At 39.7% G+C, this 17,100-nt stretch overlaps 1 protein-coding gene across 2 annotated transcripts in view; it reads left to right on the plus strand.

Moving 5' to 3' along the window:
• tln1 (talin 1) overlaps positions 1–17,100 on the plus strand; it is a 169,382-nt gene that overhangs the window by 46,724 nt on the left and 105,558 nt on the right. For both annotated transcript variants that reach the window (XM_049603972.1, XM_049603973.1), the window contains 6 exons: positions 1,568–1,697; positions 4,117–4,269; positions 6,052–6,194; positions 8,009–8,136; positions 8,276–8,336; positions 8,751–8,855. In XM_049603972.1, coding sequence (XP_049459929.1) covers positions 1,568–1,697; positions 4,117–4,269; positions 6,052–6,194; positions 8,009–8,136; positions 8,276–8,336; positions 8,751–8,855 — 720 coding nt within the window. The remainder of the gene's footprint in view (positions 1–1,567; positions 1,698–4,116; positions 4,270–6,051; positions 6,195–8,008; positions 8,137–8,275; positions 8,337–8,750; positions 8,856–17,100) is intronic.

Raw genomic sequence — 17,100 nt, forward strand, 5'->3', positions numbered from 1 at the left:
TGATTAAAACTAAACTTTCATCTCTGTCAGAGAAAACTGATCTGAGTTCAGACTGTTCACTTCCAGTACAGCTACACTCACAGATAACTGAGCCTCCTACCTGCCTGTCAAACAAGATCAAACCATAAACCTTCTTGAGTCCAGATGGAGCGGAGTCCTGTGGGAATCAGCTGTGAAGTGGCTTTCAGACATGGGTCACTGCTAACAGCCACTGCTGCAATGAACAAACTCCACAAATCCATTCAGCAATGCCACCAACCACTGTCAGGCACATGCGGCTGATAATTTACTGCTGAATTACAGCTCACAGCTTGCACTCTGATGCTGCTCTGGTGTGGGTGTTTTTGCTGATTAACTAAACATCCTGGTGCAGACTATTTACTGGAGTTAACCAACCTGTGGCTCATATGGCATTTGAAGATAATTACAGCCATGGCCGTTCTCGGCTTTCAAAGTCTGATAGTACACAACTAACTTTTTCGTCACATCTCGTCAATGAAAATGAAACAGATTTCGTGTTAGTTTTTATTATCAAGATCTCTTTTTAGCTTGTCATCGTCTTGTTTTCATCATGGAAAAAAGGTTGTTGATGAAAAATTTTCCTCATAGTTTTTGTCAGCGAAATTAACACTGATGTGCACCATGTATATTCAGATAACAGAAGGTCATTTTGCTAGGCTGGGCCTTTAGATCAGGTAATAGAGTGTGACTACCTAGGCCCTGATCATGTCAGATGATACTGTGTTTACTAGTACATATTTTCACAATAGATTGTCAGTTAACCAAGCACAAACCAGTTGATGTATAATAAGCATGGATCTTGGTGCCCATGGAGGTCTGGGGCTCCAGGGCAGTTGGTAATCCAGCCTAACTTGGAGCTTTTGTAAACTGCTGTCCAGTGATATGTTGGGTACTGCTGATGAATCATTGTCAGTGTTAAACAAAAATATCACTGTGGACTGTCTAGAATTAAATGAATTATAATGAATGATATATGTTGCATATGGACTGGTTGAATTTCTCGAAGCTCACCCTCTGAGATATGCCATCTCGTCTCTGAGGGGGTCCCAGAAGTGGAATATAAATGAGTGGGTGTGGTGAGTAACAAATACACTGTCAGCCAATCACATCACTGAACCAATCACTCTGAAATAGCTGACTCTGTCACAGTGAGGAATGACAACAATGACTCAACAAAAGAAGAATTGGCTCCTCCAGGAAATCAGATCGTTGTCTGGATGGTGCAGCACAGCACATTGCGAAAACACAGCCACACAGATTTGCAGCCAGAGGCAGAGGGGTTGAGAGTTTATGTTACAAGTTCATATGTAGAAAAATGAAACTGTTGGAGTGCTGTTTGTGCTGGTCGCTGCACCAGCATGAAACAAAGGCCATAGGATTCTATAAATTGTTTGTTTGAAGGAAATTTAAATAACGTACCTCTGTAAATATCAGAATCACCTCTGGTTTGTTTTAGACTATTATAGATAATCAAGATTGTAGGATCCAGCAAGCATTTTGACATCTAGTAAGACAGATCTCCTGACTTGTCTTCTCTGTCTGTCAGGACACTCTGGAGTATAAGAAGAAGCAGAGGCCTCTGAAGATCCGCATGCTGGACGGCACAGTGAAAACTGTCATGGTGGACGACTCAAAGATTGTCAGTGACATGCTCATGACCATCTGTGCAAGAATAGGTCAGCTCTGCCACACAGCTCACACATCATCTGGACAACTCCCTAATATGTTTGGGTGAAATAATGTCTGTCCTCATTTTGTTCATCTGTGCATCAGTACAGCTCCCCCAGAACAAGATCTATTGTCACCACTGATTAATGGCTGTTTTTTATTCAAAGTTGTAGTTCAGATTTTTATAGGTGGGGTTGTATGAGGTACTTATCCATAGACAATATATTACATAAAGTGGATGTCAGTCGGCACGCCCCCAGTTTGGAGAAACAGGCTGAAGTCTAACATGGAACCTAAGAAATCTATTGCTGTGGATGGGGGCCAGCATCAAACCCTAACAAAACTAATATCAGCTAAAGTGTGCAATATATTTAGAGTATTTTCACTGCTCTACCTTTCTGTTAGACAGTGCTTTCCAATGGAAAATGAAATTGCTGTATTTCTCTCTTCAAAGTCAGACTCCACTGAGTAAAAACAGTGATGTAACAGTGCTGAACACAGGAGCTGCTGGTCTATCACTGCCTCAAGCAGTTATTTTTTGTGTTATTATGTGACTTTGATGTTTAAAGGGGTTAGTTTCCATTTACCAATGTGCCTGTGGATATTCTCATTCATCCAGGTCATAGTTATCTCAAGGCAATTGAATCGAACGCAACTGAACTTAGTTTTGTCTTAGAAGACGTTTCACCTCTTATCCAAGAGGCTTCATCAGTTCATGCTTGTCTGACTAGGCTGGAACTAATCTGACAAACTGGCGTGTAAGCACCCAGGTATTTAACCTCTGGGGAGGTCTTCACAAGGCCAATGATGTCACTGGTTCGTTAGTGCTCCAGTGGTGTGTCAACGACAGTCGTTGAAACTCCTGCTGCAACGCTGCAATTGGAGTCATTAGAGTCACATGAGGCCATTTGTGAATGACCATTGTTTTTAGAGGTTAAGTTGTTAAACCTCCTGGGCAAGGATGAAAAGACAGCATTATAAGTGGGGAATAGGTGGTGTCACAGACCTCCTCCTCTATTGAGAGATGGCTTTTCCAATTTCACATAGATGGCTTCTTTTTCACCTCTTTCAAACCATCTGTCTTCCCTGTCCAAAATGTGCACATTGCTGTCTTCGAAGGAGTGTACTTTGTCCTTGAGGTGTAGATAGACAGCTGAGTCTTGCCCTGATTGTCCGGTTTTACGCCAGGCTCGGCTCCTTTCAAAGACTCCTTGCGAAGCACTCCTCCAGGGTTTTTGTGGACCTAATTGTATTGCGGAGTTTTACACAGCAGCAACCGGATCTTTGCTCTCAAACCACAAAAAAATGTGATGGCACAACAGTCTCCTTCAGTACATTATTCTATGCTTTCTTTTGATTTTCACATTGGCTAGTCATCCTGTTTAATTTGTCTTCTGATTAAATCGGCACCGTTGAAACAAGTTGTAGGAAGCCTCTGCAAGTAATTGGTTGCTGGCAGACACTCTGTGCTGCAATAAAATGGTTAATCCGCAGTGCCGTGCACTGTAGAGGCGATGCGCTGCTGGTTCTGCCGGCCTGAATAGAATATAGTGTCTACTGTTGTGTACAGCCTTTATAGACTGAGCTGAGTAGTGATGCAAGGGTCGACCCGTAACCCGCAAGACCCACAGGACCCGCAAATGGACTTGGGGGTCGGGCAGCAGTGATCGGCTGTTAAATCGGTCTGTAAATGATATTTTGACATTATTGACTATTACTGTCATGGCATCCGAAGGTATTGTTGCAGGTGACAGTCTGCGGTCGTTTTCAAAACACACTTGTGTCAAGCACTCCAAAAGAAACTTGTTGAAACTTTAAACAATAATTTATTGTACAAAATGGGGGAAGCAAACGTTGACAAAAACGGTTCCATAATTCATATTAAATTCAAAAGATAACGAAAAAACAGCTACATGTTAGAGGGAATAGTGATAAAGTGGTAAAACTTGGCATTGATCCACAGCCTCAGACGGATGCGCTCAAGCTTGTCGTGCACACAAGCTCAGTTGGTAGGCGATACTATATTTTCACATTTTTAACAGTGCAATTTAAAAGTTTTGATTTTTATTGATATCCTACATTTACCAACAACAAAAAGACTACATTTAGCACCAAAAAATATGTAAAAAAAAAAAAAAAAAAAAAAAATAGCCTAATACTAAAAAAAAAAAAAAAAAAAAAAAAAATTAAATAAAAAAAAAAGAATATTGAATGCCAAATTTTCATAAAGAATACCTACCCATAGAAACGAATATTCGAATATCCGAATATTTGGGTACAGCCCCAGTAATATACTGGTTATGGATAAGTACCTCATACAACCCCACTTCAAAAAATCCAAACTATGTATTTAATTCTCAGCCTATGCTTGTACTGCAGGGTGAAAGTGAAAGGAAATGTAGTAACCGGAATCTGTTTGTGTGTCAGGCATTACAAACTACGACGAGTACTCACTAGTGCGAGACATTGGTGAAGAGAAGAAGGAGGAGACCACAGGGACCTTGAAAAGAGACAAGACTCTTCTGAGAGATGACAAGAAGATGGAGAAGCTTAAGCAGAAGCTCCACACAGATGATGAATGTATGACAAATGCAAGCCACCTCACTCACTGTCTTAAGCACACTAACTTTATGGCCTGTAGTTTCACTGAGGCACTGTAAAATGAGAAACAGTGACATGGTTTCATACCCTCTCTGATCTCTCTTAAATGCTAGATGTGTTGATGTGAATATACTATGAATCTTGTGCTGACAGCTTTGACTAGTCACTTCCTGACAGACGACACTCTAATACATCTCTTTCTCTCTTCACTTGACTTCTGGACAATGTGACTTGGCAAAATAAATAATAGTTCAGAGGATATATTAAAATAGTAAAAATAAAACTTTTTGTCTTTTTAACATTGTACCAATACCATATAAGAAAAAATACCATAAACTCATAATGTTGAGGTTGTCTATTGCCCAAATTGTCACTGCCATTTTCTCTACTATAAAATACTAAATGACACTGGCACTGCTGCAAAACCAATGGCCAAGTGTTGCCTCAGTCTGGAAATAGAGTCACCATCATAGTAAATGGACTGCATTTGTAAAGCACTCTTCCAGTTTCAGTGACCACTCAAAGCACCATTCACCCATTCACACGCACATTCATACAAAGTCGTGCCACCTGCTCATCAGATAAACATTCACATGCTCTCACAAACAGATGGCAACATCAGGAGCAATTTGGATTCCAGTGTCTTGCCCAAGGACACTTGGATACTTACACAGATGAGCCAAACATTAAAACCACAGAGCTGGTGAAGTGAATGACATTGATTATGTCGTTAAAATTCAGCGTTCTGCTGGTAATAAAGTTACAACGGTATGAGATTTTCATGGTGTGATACCTATAATATCGCAATTTCATGGTATCATGTTATTACAGAATTATAATTATTATCAGTTAGAATTACCCTAAAGGAATTAAAACGGAAGGGTTACTTTTGGTTCCACAAATGTTTTATTATTATATTTTACTATAAACTTTTTACTATATTTTTACTATAAACTTGAAACCATTTTTTAATGCAAGTACTATATGTAAAAAGTCTCCCCTTTGAAAATAACTAAAATAAAGTTGAGATTTTCTGTCCAGTTGCTTTTTTAAAAAATATCATAGATATGTAATTGTACATGGTACAAAAACCCTCAATTTTAATATCACAGTATACCACCACAGGACACCCCCCCAGAGGTCTTGTGTACATGCCTTGACAGGTCAGATCCAAGGAGGCCCCACCGTGCATCAGAGGTAACCTCTGGGATATTGGCATGTCCCTTGGATGCTCAGTCAGATTGGGGTGTGGGGAATTTGGAGACCAGGTTGATGCATGGGGCTCTTTGTCATGTTCCTGCGGTGTGGCATGGTACATTGTCCTGCTGGGGGGCAGTGCTGTTGCCAACAGTGTTTGGGTTGGTGGAGAGCATCATGTGGCATCCACATGAATGCAAGGTTTCCCAGCAGAATGTTACATAGTAACGAAATGATCAGTGTTATTAACTTCACCTATTGGTAGTTTTAATGTTATGGCCGATCGGGCCACAGCTGCCCCACTGTAATGTGCTATTAGGGTGGTTAAAGGTAAATTCAAAACTATCAATAAAGTACAGTTAAATAAAAGCTGTTTTGATTGGTCGCTGACAACGTAGTACACTGCATATTGTGCATTTTCTATATGGCCTGTAAACACATCACTGACATACAGATAGCAAAGCCTGCATAACTGATCACCTGCCTTTAACCATTTCTTGAGAAGGCCTGTCAGCCAGCTTTCTCTGCCATTTCTCAGTTCATTTGGTTGATGTTTTTCCTCAGTGAACTGGTTGGACCATGGCAGGACGTTGAGGGAACAGGGTGTGGAGGAGACAGAGATGTTGCTGCTGAGAAGGAAGTTCTTTTACTCAGACCAGAATGTGGACTCCAGAGACCCTGTCCAGCTCAACCTGCTTTATGTACAGGTACACAAAGTACTGACATAGACCTGGTTAATCTCTCTGAAGCATGCCAGTTAGTCAGGATCAGTTTCATTTTCTCCTGGAAAGACTGTGCAATTTTCCCAGGCTTTATAGGGTTTTTAAAAATCGGCATGAATTAATCAGGTGGTCTTTTTTCTGTGTTTTACATGCTAATTGCCAGGTTAAATTTTGTATTCACAATCAATTCTGTTCCTCAAATTTCTGTTTGGTGGATATCTAAGTGCAGTGCTCTTTCTTCTGTAGCTTTTCATCAAATTAAAGCTGGTAGTAATACATAATGATAAGAGGTATTGTAGCCTTAAACAGTATCTGTGCCGAAAGAGGTCCCTTCGAGTTTCCATAAAGGGGCACTTGCAGCACTACTTTATGAGCAGGTTTACAGACAGACTGAGAGGCTGTTCAAGATGGAATCACTAGGCAGTTAGGGCCATTGTAATTAAATGAGAACTACAGAATGTACAGTTCACATTTCCAAAAAACTTCTACAGGTGCTGGATCAAAAAGCAAACTGAAGGCAAAAAACAGACAACAAATCGCAGCACATCTGCATGATAAAGAGTAAATGTTTTCTCAAACTAGACTGAACATAGCAGAGCTGGACAACACTACCTGATGGTCCATCATAAAGGATAAAGCATGCCTCTATAGAAAGGGCAAATACAAAAAAATACAAAAAAGCCAACATATTAAATCCAACAAATTAAAAATTCAATCACATTTATTGCATGAATAACTCGAGGTGTGCGGTGTGATACAACATTATCATGATACTTAAGTCATGATACATTATTATTGCGATTTAAATGTGTTGTGATATGCAGGGTATTGCAATGAAATATATTGCCATTTATTACCTATTTTCAACTGTAAATTATGTCCCCAATGGGAAACTTTGTCAACATCTGTTTTATCGAATAAGATAAAGTTTTCAGTCTGTTCATCTTACTTCAGCTATTTTTTATCTAGTGGACTGAAAAAGCAATTGATTATATTATTCTAGTAGGCCGCCTTAAGTTTAATTTTCATTTGTAGTATTAATAATTTATAAAATAAAAACATAGATACTTGGCACTGTGTGACGATACAGTATTGCCACCCAAAAGTTTTGCAGTACTATGCTGCATCTACTGGTGGGCCATCACGATAAGAGTATGCAAGCATTATATGATGATGTTAATTCCACTACAGAAGAGACTTGATTATCACTAAAATTAGGTAGGAAAAAGTAGATATATTGATATCAGTATCTGTTATTGGCCAAATAAGTTGTTAAATATTGGCATATCGGATATCAGCAAAAAATCCAATATCTTGCATCCCTGCTGAAGAAAATCTTTGTTACATCCAAATGTTGTAAAAAATTTGAATAGCTGGAAGCTATCACTAGAGTGTGTAGATCTGTTGTCTGTTTTACCTAATCAGAATTTACATAACTAAATACAGGAATGTATGTTGTTCAGCTTTAATGCACCACAGAAAAGAAAGACACACTCCTTTATGTACCTTTCACACCACTATCTTATTACAGTCAGCATTCAACTCCACAGAAAGTGACAATGTCCATGTACCATATACCTGCTTTTGTTTTTGTACTTGTCAATTCATACGTAGGTATGTTTTCAATGGGACATTTGTGCTGGCACTATCTCTATTAACCTGAATAACTGTTACTTCTTTGAACAGAAATAGCCTTAACCAAGTAACAGCCTTTCATATGAGTATTAACTCTGTGTGTGTGTGTGTGTGTGTGTGTGTGTGTGTGTGTGTGTGTGTGTGTGTGTGTGTGTGTGAGACAGGCCCGTGATGATATTCTGAATGGATCTCATCCAGTCTCTTTTGATAAGGCCTGTGAGTTTGCTGGCTATCAGTGTCAGATTCAGTTTGGTGACCACAACGAGTCCAAACACAAGTCTGGATTCTTAGAGTGAGCGCTGTCTTCATATTTACATATTCACCATTTTCTTTTTGTTACATCCATTCACATTTGACATTTCTGTTTGGAATTGCCTTCTTGGAATTGTGGTGAGGCTTGTTTGACTCTTTTTGAACTCTTTTCTCATCAGTTTAAAGGAGTTTCTTCCCAAAGAATACATCAAGCACAAAGGAGAGAAAAAGATCTTTCAGGTAAGACCTGGGCTCTGTGGACGTACAGGAGCCTGTCACTTTTGATTACATGGTTGTGCTTCTTGATCTGTTTTCTTCATCTCTCCTGGTTAAAGGTATTAGACTACATATAGGCAGTATAACATACATTTAGTTTTACTGCTTAAAGGTACACTCAGATTTTGTTGTATCTTACAGAGGAGGCTTTGAGATGTGGGGGTGGCATTTCAAAGCCATATTTGAAACTCAAATATACGAAATATGTCCAACAGTCTAATTAAATGCAGGATAAAATGTTAAATGCAGCACAAATTACGTAGCATCTTAAATGTCCATAAATCATGAGATGCTAGAAATCTAAGAAAGATTACTTATATTTGGGTTTGTTTACACACAGTTGATGTACTCCTCTGATTCTTTCTCTTCTCTCTGCAGGCGCACAAAAACTGTCAGAACATGACAGAGATTGAGGCCAAGGTCAGCTATGTGAAGCTGGCCAGGTCTCTAAAAACCTACGGAGTGTCATTCTTTCTGGTCAAGGTGAGGAGAAAACTGTCACTTAACATCTCTGTGTGATGGAATTGCAGAACAGTGGCTTGATATGATGGAGGTGCTACATTTGTTTTGAGGCCCTGTCTACACCTGTACAGATTTTTTCAAAATGGATATTTTCTTCCACATTTTGGCTTCTGGTCCACACTCAAACAAAGTGTTCGATCACTTGAATGAAATATATGTGAAAACACTTTCTATGGTGCAGATTTTTCAGCCTCTGGTTACTTTGTATCTGTGTCAACATGTAACATGAAGCATTGTAGAAACAATGAGTTCATCTCCTTAATTTGCAGATGCCCATTGTTCCTTTGTGAAATGAGCATGCGCCAGAAACAGGAACGACAGCCTCCACCCCGGAGGCATTATGTTTTTGAGTTGTCAGTCCGTTCATCCTTTCCATTCTCATGAATATCTGAAGAATGCCATGGGTTGTTCATTTATTTTTTTAATTTGCCACAAATGTTCCCTTGGACTCAGCGATGAACTGATTAGAATTTGGTAGGGATACACCGAAATGAAAATTTGTGGCCGAAGCTGAAGCCGAATATTATTAAACGCTTGGCCGATTACCGAATACCGAATATCATTGTTTAGTTTTTCATTAGTTTTTGCAGATGAACCCCCTCCAGATTAGTGTTGTCACGGTACCAAAATTGGGACCCACTGTGCGATACCAATGAAAATATCATGGTTCTGAGTAGTATCACGACACCACAGTGAAAATGAGGCAGATGTGCCTTTTGTCATTTATAAAAAGATAAATCACTTTTCTATAATACATCACTGATATTTCAATGGAATAAATTACTTATTGACTTATTCATACTTCAAAAACAGCATCAATCAGTGATTAACATAGGGGGATCAAAATAAAGTAAATAAATAAAATAAGAATCAGCCAGCCACCCTCCTCCCCTGACAGTCCCTTCATAAGTAAAGAACAGTCCCTTAAGTGCGGTGAGGTTTGTGGGCTGTTACTGCCAGAAAGAGTAATGTGAACGGCTCGTTTCTCCTCTGACACGTCACATACCTGTGTTCAGCTGGCTTGGCCGTTCAGGTACTTCTGGGCTGCCATGACGCCAAGAAGAGGATATTATTGGAACCGACTTCTCCATCGCCAGAAAGCTGATGGCCGCCGTATTTGACAGGAATACATTAGGCTACTGTCTGTGTCTGTGACCCCCATTCAACCCACAACCGGTGGGATTCGCCTTTTGTTTCTGCTGGTGGTTGAATTTGTACTCGCGCAGCGTGCTGAATGATTTAAGCCTATTTTGCTCGCTCAAGACTATTTTTAGTTGCAAATGCGAGTGCGGTGACGGACAGATCGCCACACTGCTGACATTTTATTCGGCCCGTCACGGCACGCCATTTGATTGCATTACCAAAACACGCCACTAATATTCGGCCTTGCTTTTAACTTATTCCACCTAATACCGAATGTGTGTGTTTTTTTTGCAGTATTCGGCCGAATATATTCGGTTACCGAATTCAGTTACCGAATATTTGGTGCACCCCTAGAATTTGTCAAAGTCAAACGTCAAGGTGACTGTGACCTTGCAACATCTCATTCTCGTGATTGCAATATCTCAAGAACACTTTTAGGGTATTTCTTCAAATTTGACACAAATATCTACTTGGACTGATGAATAAATGTATTAGAATTTGGTGGTTAAAGGTCAAGATGAGCATGACCTCAGCATGATCTCAAGAATTCTTAGGCTCATTATGACAAAACTTTACATGAATGTCTCATATAATGTAATGATGAAGTGATGACATTTTATATCCAAAAGGTCAAAGGTCACCTTCATTGTGACATCATAATGTCATGCATGAAATGTGTGTGTATATATGTATATATATACAGTATCTCATATGAGTACACCCCTCCTATTTTTGCAAATATTTCATTATATCTTTTCATGGGACAACACTATAGAAATGACACATTGACATAACTTAAAGTAGTCAGTGTACAGCTTGTATAGTAGTATAGAATTACCTTCCTCTGAAAATTACTCAAAACACAGCCATCAACATCTAAACAGCTAGCAACATAAGTGAGTACACCCCACACTGAACATGTCTAAATTGTGCCTAAAGTGTCAATAATTTATGTGCCAACCATTATTATCTAGCACTGCCTTAACCCTTTTGGGCATGGAATTCACCAGAGCTCACAGGTTGCTTCAGGAATCTTCTCCCACTCATGATGACATCATGGAGCAGATGGATGTGAAGACACCTTGCGCTCCTCCACCTTCAGCTTGAGGATGGCCCACAGGTGCACAGGTGAGTTTAGGGCTGGATACATACTTAGCCAGTCCATCACCTTCACCTTCAGCTTCCTCAGCAAGGCAGTTGTCATCTTCTAGGTGTGTTTTGGGTCATTATCATGTTGGAAAACTTGATAATGAAAACTTGCAGCCCAGTTTCTGAAGAGGGGCAATCATGCTCTGCTTGGAATTCATGTTTCCCTAAATGAACCGAGCTCCCCAGAGCTGGCAGCACTCATGCAGCCCCAAACCATGATGCTGCCACCACGATCCTTGACTGTAGGCAAGGGACAGTTGTCTTGGTGCTCTTCACCAAGGTGCCACACATGCTGAAAGAGCACCAAGACAACTGTCCCTTGCCTACAGTCAAGTATAGTGGTGGCGGGACTTCCGGTGCGGCGCTGCGACAAGATGGACGCATAATAGCGAGCTCCTACAAGTCGGTTTGGACAAAGTACCTCCATTCAATATAAATAGTATAGATACAACCTGAGTCAAACTATGAAAGGAGGGAAAAGGCTAAGGAGTCAAATGGCGACCAAGAACGTGAGTGATACACAACAAAACCCAGAAATGACCGAGTCCACCGAGCACGAGGAAAATGACGACGGAGAAACAATTGTAAGCGAAGCTAGTACTGACCAGAATGCTCTGCTTCAAGCTCTAACAACGCTTCATACAGAGTTAAAAGACTTCAAACAAGGAATGAGACGGGACCTGGACGAATTCAAAAACGACGTCAAGAAAGTTTTGAAAGACGACCTCACGGAGTTCAAAGGTGAAGTTTTGCAGGAGCTCCAGAGCCAAAACGCTAACTTAGCTGAGGCACAAACTCGAATAGCTGACATGGAGTCAGCCTGCCTGGAGATGAAAGAAATGCTACTGGTGGTGGTGAAAGAAAACACTGAGATGAGGGACAAAGTCGTCAATCTGGAGAGCCGCTCAAGAAGAAATAATATCAGGATTTACGGGGTGCCAGAAGAAAAAGAGGGAAGGTCGGTTATTGAGTTTGTTAACGAGTTGTTTAAACGTCACCTGGCTCTGCCGGAGGGACTCGAGCTCCGTGTCCAGCGGGCACACAGAGCATTGATTCCGAAGCCAGCTGCCGCCGCTTCCCCGAGATCAATAATTGTTAACTTTTTGGAGTTTCACGTGAAAGAGCTGGTCCTCAGGAAAGCGTGGCAGCAGAAGATCGAGATTAATGGCAAAAGACTTTACTTTGACAACGACTATGCGACAGACGTCATGGAAAGGCGCAAGTCATACGGACCCATCAAAGCAGCCCTTAAGGAGAAGGGGATCCGGTTCCAGACTCCCTACACGAAGATGCGGGTGCATTGGGACAACGGACTGGTGATATACAGCACAGCGGAGGAGGCGGCACACGACCTGAATCGACGCGGAATCAGGGTGACGGTGAAGACCAGAGCAAGCACCGCAGCGGCTGCGGAGGAGCGACTGAACGCAGTGATGCCATGGAAACGCGCCAGCACTTCAGACGGTGCAGCTCAGCGTGCAAGGGAGAGGCTGACGGAGTTCAGGCGAGACAAAGATCAAGGGAGCTGAAATGGATGAGAAGATATAGGCACCGGGTGATCTCAAACATCATTATTATTTCTTACTAACAAGGATATTTACTTTTGTACTATCTGGGTCACATGGATAAAATGACTCACGACTTAAGTTTATAGTTAAGTAAAACCGACAGGAGGGAGTGTTAAGCAACAAGCACTAGATGTTGGACAAATCTAGTATTTGTGGGTTTTTTCTCACAACTAGGGAGGGCCCCGTCTACAATGAGGCACTAGACCCTCCTCCCACCAACAGGGACCACAAGGGATGGATAAGTACATCTCCTTTTTGGAAGTCACATTGTTCAGTGTTCAACTATTGTTCCTTGGTTATGTTTTCTATGTTCAGAGTTGGATTACCACACAAACCCATCAGTAATGATAGAGTATAATACTAAGATACTATCGTTAAATATTAATGGTTTAAATAATCCTGTAAAACGTCAGAAGATAATGACCAAATTGAGGAAGGATAAATCACAGATTGTTTTTCTACAAGAAACACACCTGTCCAGTCTGGAAAGTGAGAAACTTAAGAGGTTTGGCTACACTAATTCATTTCATAGTTCATTTCGCCATGGATGTAGAAGAGGTGTGATCATACTTATCCGAAACTCAGTGAAATTTGAATGTATCAAAAAAAATAAGTGATAAAGGGGAGATTTGTTATTGTGAAAGGAAGACTGGAGAACGAAATGGTGACACTGGTTAATGTATATGCTCCACCTAATAGTGCAAAACAGTTCTTTAAAACCTTGCTTGATACCATGATAATGGAAATGGATGGAGTATTAATATGTGGTGGTGACTTGAATATTGTGATGAATAGTAAGCTTGACACAACAAACAAGAATAAGTGTACCAACTATGTTACAAGAATGGTCAAGAAAACACTTAAAGAATTTGGGATAGTTGATACGTGGAGAGAGTTACATCCTTCTGAAAGAGACTACACACACTATTCACCCCCTAATAACAGCTATGCTAGAATCAATTACTTCTTTATGAATAAGAATGATTTATATAGAGTAAAGAAGTGTGAAATTCAAGAAGCAGATGTTTCTGATCACTGTGCAGTTCTCCTCGAAGTCAATTTGAAAGTGCAGGAGAAAAACACACTATGGAGGTTAAACGTGGGGATACTTAATAACAAGTCAAGTGTGGAGGAGCTAAAGAAGGACATTTTAACTTACCAAAATGAAAATGATAATGGAGAAGTGAACCCAGTTATTTTATGGGATGCTCTTAAAGCGGTTATAAGGGAAAACTGATTGCAAAGTCAGCAGCAATTAAAAAAAACAGGGAGGAGGTCTATAAAAAGGAAAAGGAGAAGCTGTTTGTAATTGAGCAGCAACACAAAACTACACAAGACCCCTCATTACTTCCAAAAATTAAGGGAATTAGGGATAATATAGATAGAATACTAATTTCAGAAATTGAAAAAAAGACAAGATTTCTAAAACAAACCTATTATGAAGTGGGACCAAGGGCAAACAAATTACTGGCAAAACGATTAAAAAACAGCAAGCTGACCGGATAATTCACAAGATAAGGGATACAAGGACGAATCAAATAATTCATGACCCCAAAGAAATTGGAACTCAGTTTATGAATTACTATAGAGATCTGTACAGCCAGCCCCCCTCTGCTGACATTGATCAAATGAAAGCTTTTCTTGAGAAACTGGACTTACCTTCAATTGGAAAAAAACAGAATGATCACCTGACTGCTCCCATCACAAAAGCAGAGATAGGGAAAGCAATAAATAAACTAAAAACAAACAAATCCCCCGGAAGTGATGGTCTACCATCTGAGTGGTATAAAACATTTAACGTACAACTTATACCTCTACTCGAAAAATCATTCAACTATACGCTTGAACATGGTGAAATGCCCCCTTCCTGGAAAGAAGCGGTAATATCAGTAATTCCCAAGAAAAACAACAGTGAGACTTGTTCAGATTATAGACCCATATCACTACTCAATGTTGACTATAAATTGTATACTTCAATTATTTCCAAAAGGTATGAATACTTTATCAGTGACATTATCGATGAAGACCAGACAGGCTTCATTAAGGCGCCAAGCCCAAGATAACATAAGGAGAACTTTATATATTATAAACCATATTCTAGAAAAGAAAAAATGTGCAGTCTTAATAAGCCTTGATGCAGAAAAGGCTTTTGATAGTGTCAATTGGACTTTTCTATATCAGGTACTTGAAAAATTTAGACTTAATGACAAAGCTGTTGGATGTATTAAAACACTTTACCAAAACCCAACCGCAAGGATAAGGATAAACGGTAGTTTGACTGAGAGCATAACTTTAGGACGATCTACTAGACAGGGCTGCTGTCTCTCACCAACCCTGTTTGCAATCTTCATAGAGCCCCTGGCACAAGCGATCAGGCAAAATGAAGATCTTAAAGGAGTAGAGGTGGGGGGAGAAAAACAAATCATTGGACTTTTTGCTGATGATGTGATCTGTTTTTTAGAGAACCCAGACACATGCATTCCCATACTAATCAACCAACTAGAGATGTTTGGCTTTTGTTCTGGTTACAAGCTTAACTTGACCAAAACGCAGATTCTAACATTCAACTACTCTCCATCCAAAATCATACAACAAAAACATAATTTGAACTGGAGAGCAACAAAAATGAAATATCTTGGGGTCACTCTCACACGAAACACTGAAGATTTATATGAAGCTAATTATATCAAATTGGATAAGGAAATTAAGAGCGATTTGGACAGGTGGGCTATCCTCCCATTAGGCATTGGATCATGAATAGAGGCCATAAAAATGAGTGTTCTACCTAGACTTCTTTACCTGTTTCAATCACTACCCATTGAGATACCTGAAAAACAATTTAGACTGTGGGACAAAATCATTTCAAGGTTTATATGGAGTGGACACAGACCAAGAATCAAATTCGAAACACTTCAGATTAGAAAGGATAAAGGGGGTTTGGCACTGCCAAACCTTAAAGGATATTTTCATGCTGCACAAATTAGATATATAATTTGTTGGTGTGACAAAGATTATGTAGCCAAATGGAAGAATTTAGAAAAATCGGTACAAGAAAGAGAAATTCAAAGTCTTATTGGAGACAGAGAAGAAACAATGAGTGTTATTAAACAGGTAAATGCAGTCACTCGGTTTACGTTAAAATTATGGTTTAATCTGGCACAAAAATATAAACTGGAGAAAGAGCTTGGACTGCTTCGGTGGATAGCTTATGACAAGGGTTTTATCCCTGGCTCTCTTGACCAAAGGTTTGAGCAATGGATTCCTAATGGATTAACAGCGATATGTACAGCAATTAAAAATGGAAACTTCATGAGCTTTCAGGAGATTAAACAAAAATATGATTTAAGTAACCAAGATCATTTCAGATATTTACAGTTAAGGCACTTCTTCAACAAAGAAATAAAACACAGTGTAAATCTGGATAAAGATTCAATAGTCAAAACCATAACTGAAGTCTATGATGCAAAGAAATTCAGAATAATTTCTACGATTTATAGACAAATAATGGAGGCAAAAGGGATTACAACAACATATGTAAAACTGAAGTGGCAGAGAGAGCTAGGTGTGAACATATCTGATGATGAATGGTCACGCATTTGGAAAACACAGCACTCAACGACATCTTCACGTGTTTGGAGATTACATTGTTGGAAAACTTTAATCAGATTTTTTATAACGCCCAAAATTAGGAATAAATATACTTCATTGGCACAACCATGTTGGAGAAGCTGTGGAGATGTTAATGTGGACCACTCGCATGTATTTTGGCTCTGTCCTAAGATCATAATATTTTGGGATGATATCCATCTAACTATTGGCAGAATTTTGGGTTATGATGTGTCTAAGTCCTGTACACTATTATATCTTGGCATCATTCCAGGAAATGTGTTAAAAGATGATAGATATATATTGAAAATTATGTTAGTAGCCTGTAAAAAGGCAATCACCAAAAAATGGTACAAGGCAGACCCACCAACACAGGCGGACTGGAGGAACATCATGGACGAAATACACACTATGGAACAACTGACTCATAAAATACGAACTCAAGAGGATCAATGCCGCCGGAAGTGGGAGAAATGGACTGAGTACATAAAAACGACAGGACAAGGACCAATGCATTGACATTAAAATGGGACAAAATTATAGAAATAGGGTGATCCAACATGTTCTTTTTCAATCTTTTTGTATTGTTTTTACACTGTTAAAGAAAAACAATAAAAAGAAAGTTTCAAAAAAAAAGTATAGTGGTGGCAGCATCATGGTTTGGGGTTGCATGAGTGCTGCCAGCTCTGGGGAGCTCGGTTCATTTAGGGAAACATGAATTCCAAGCAGAGCATGATCGC

The sequence above is a fragment of the Epinephelus fuscoguttatus genome, linkage group LG18 (assembly GCF_011397635.1).
Source record: "Epinephelus fuscoguttatus linkage group LG18, E.fuscoguttatus.final_Chr_v1".
Lineage (NCBI taxonomy): Eukaryota > Metazoa > Chordata > Actinopteri > Perciformes > Serranidae > Epinephelus > Epinephelus fuscoguttatus.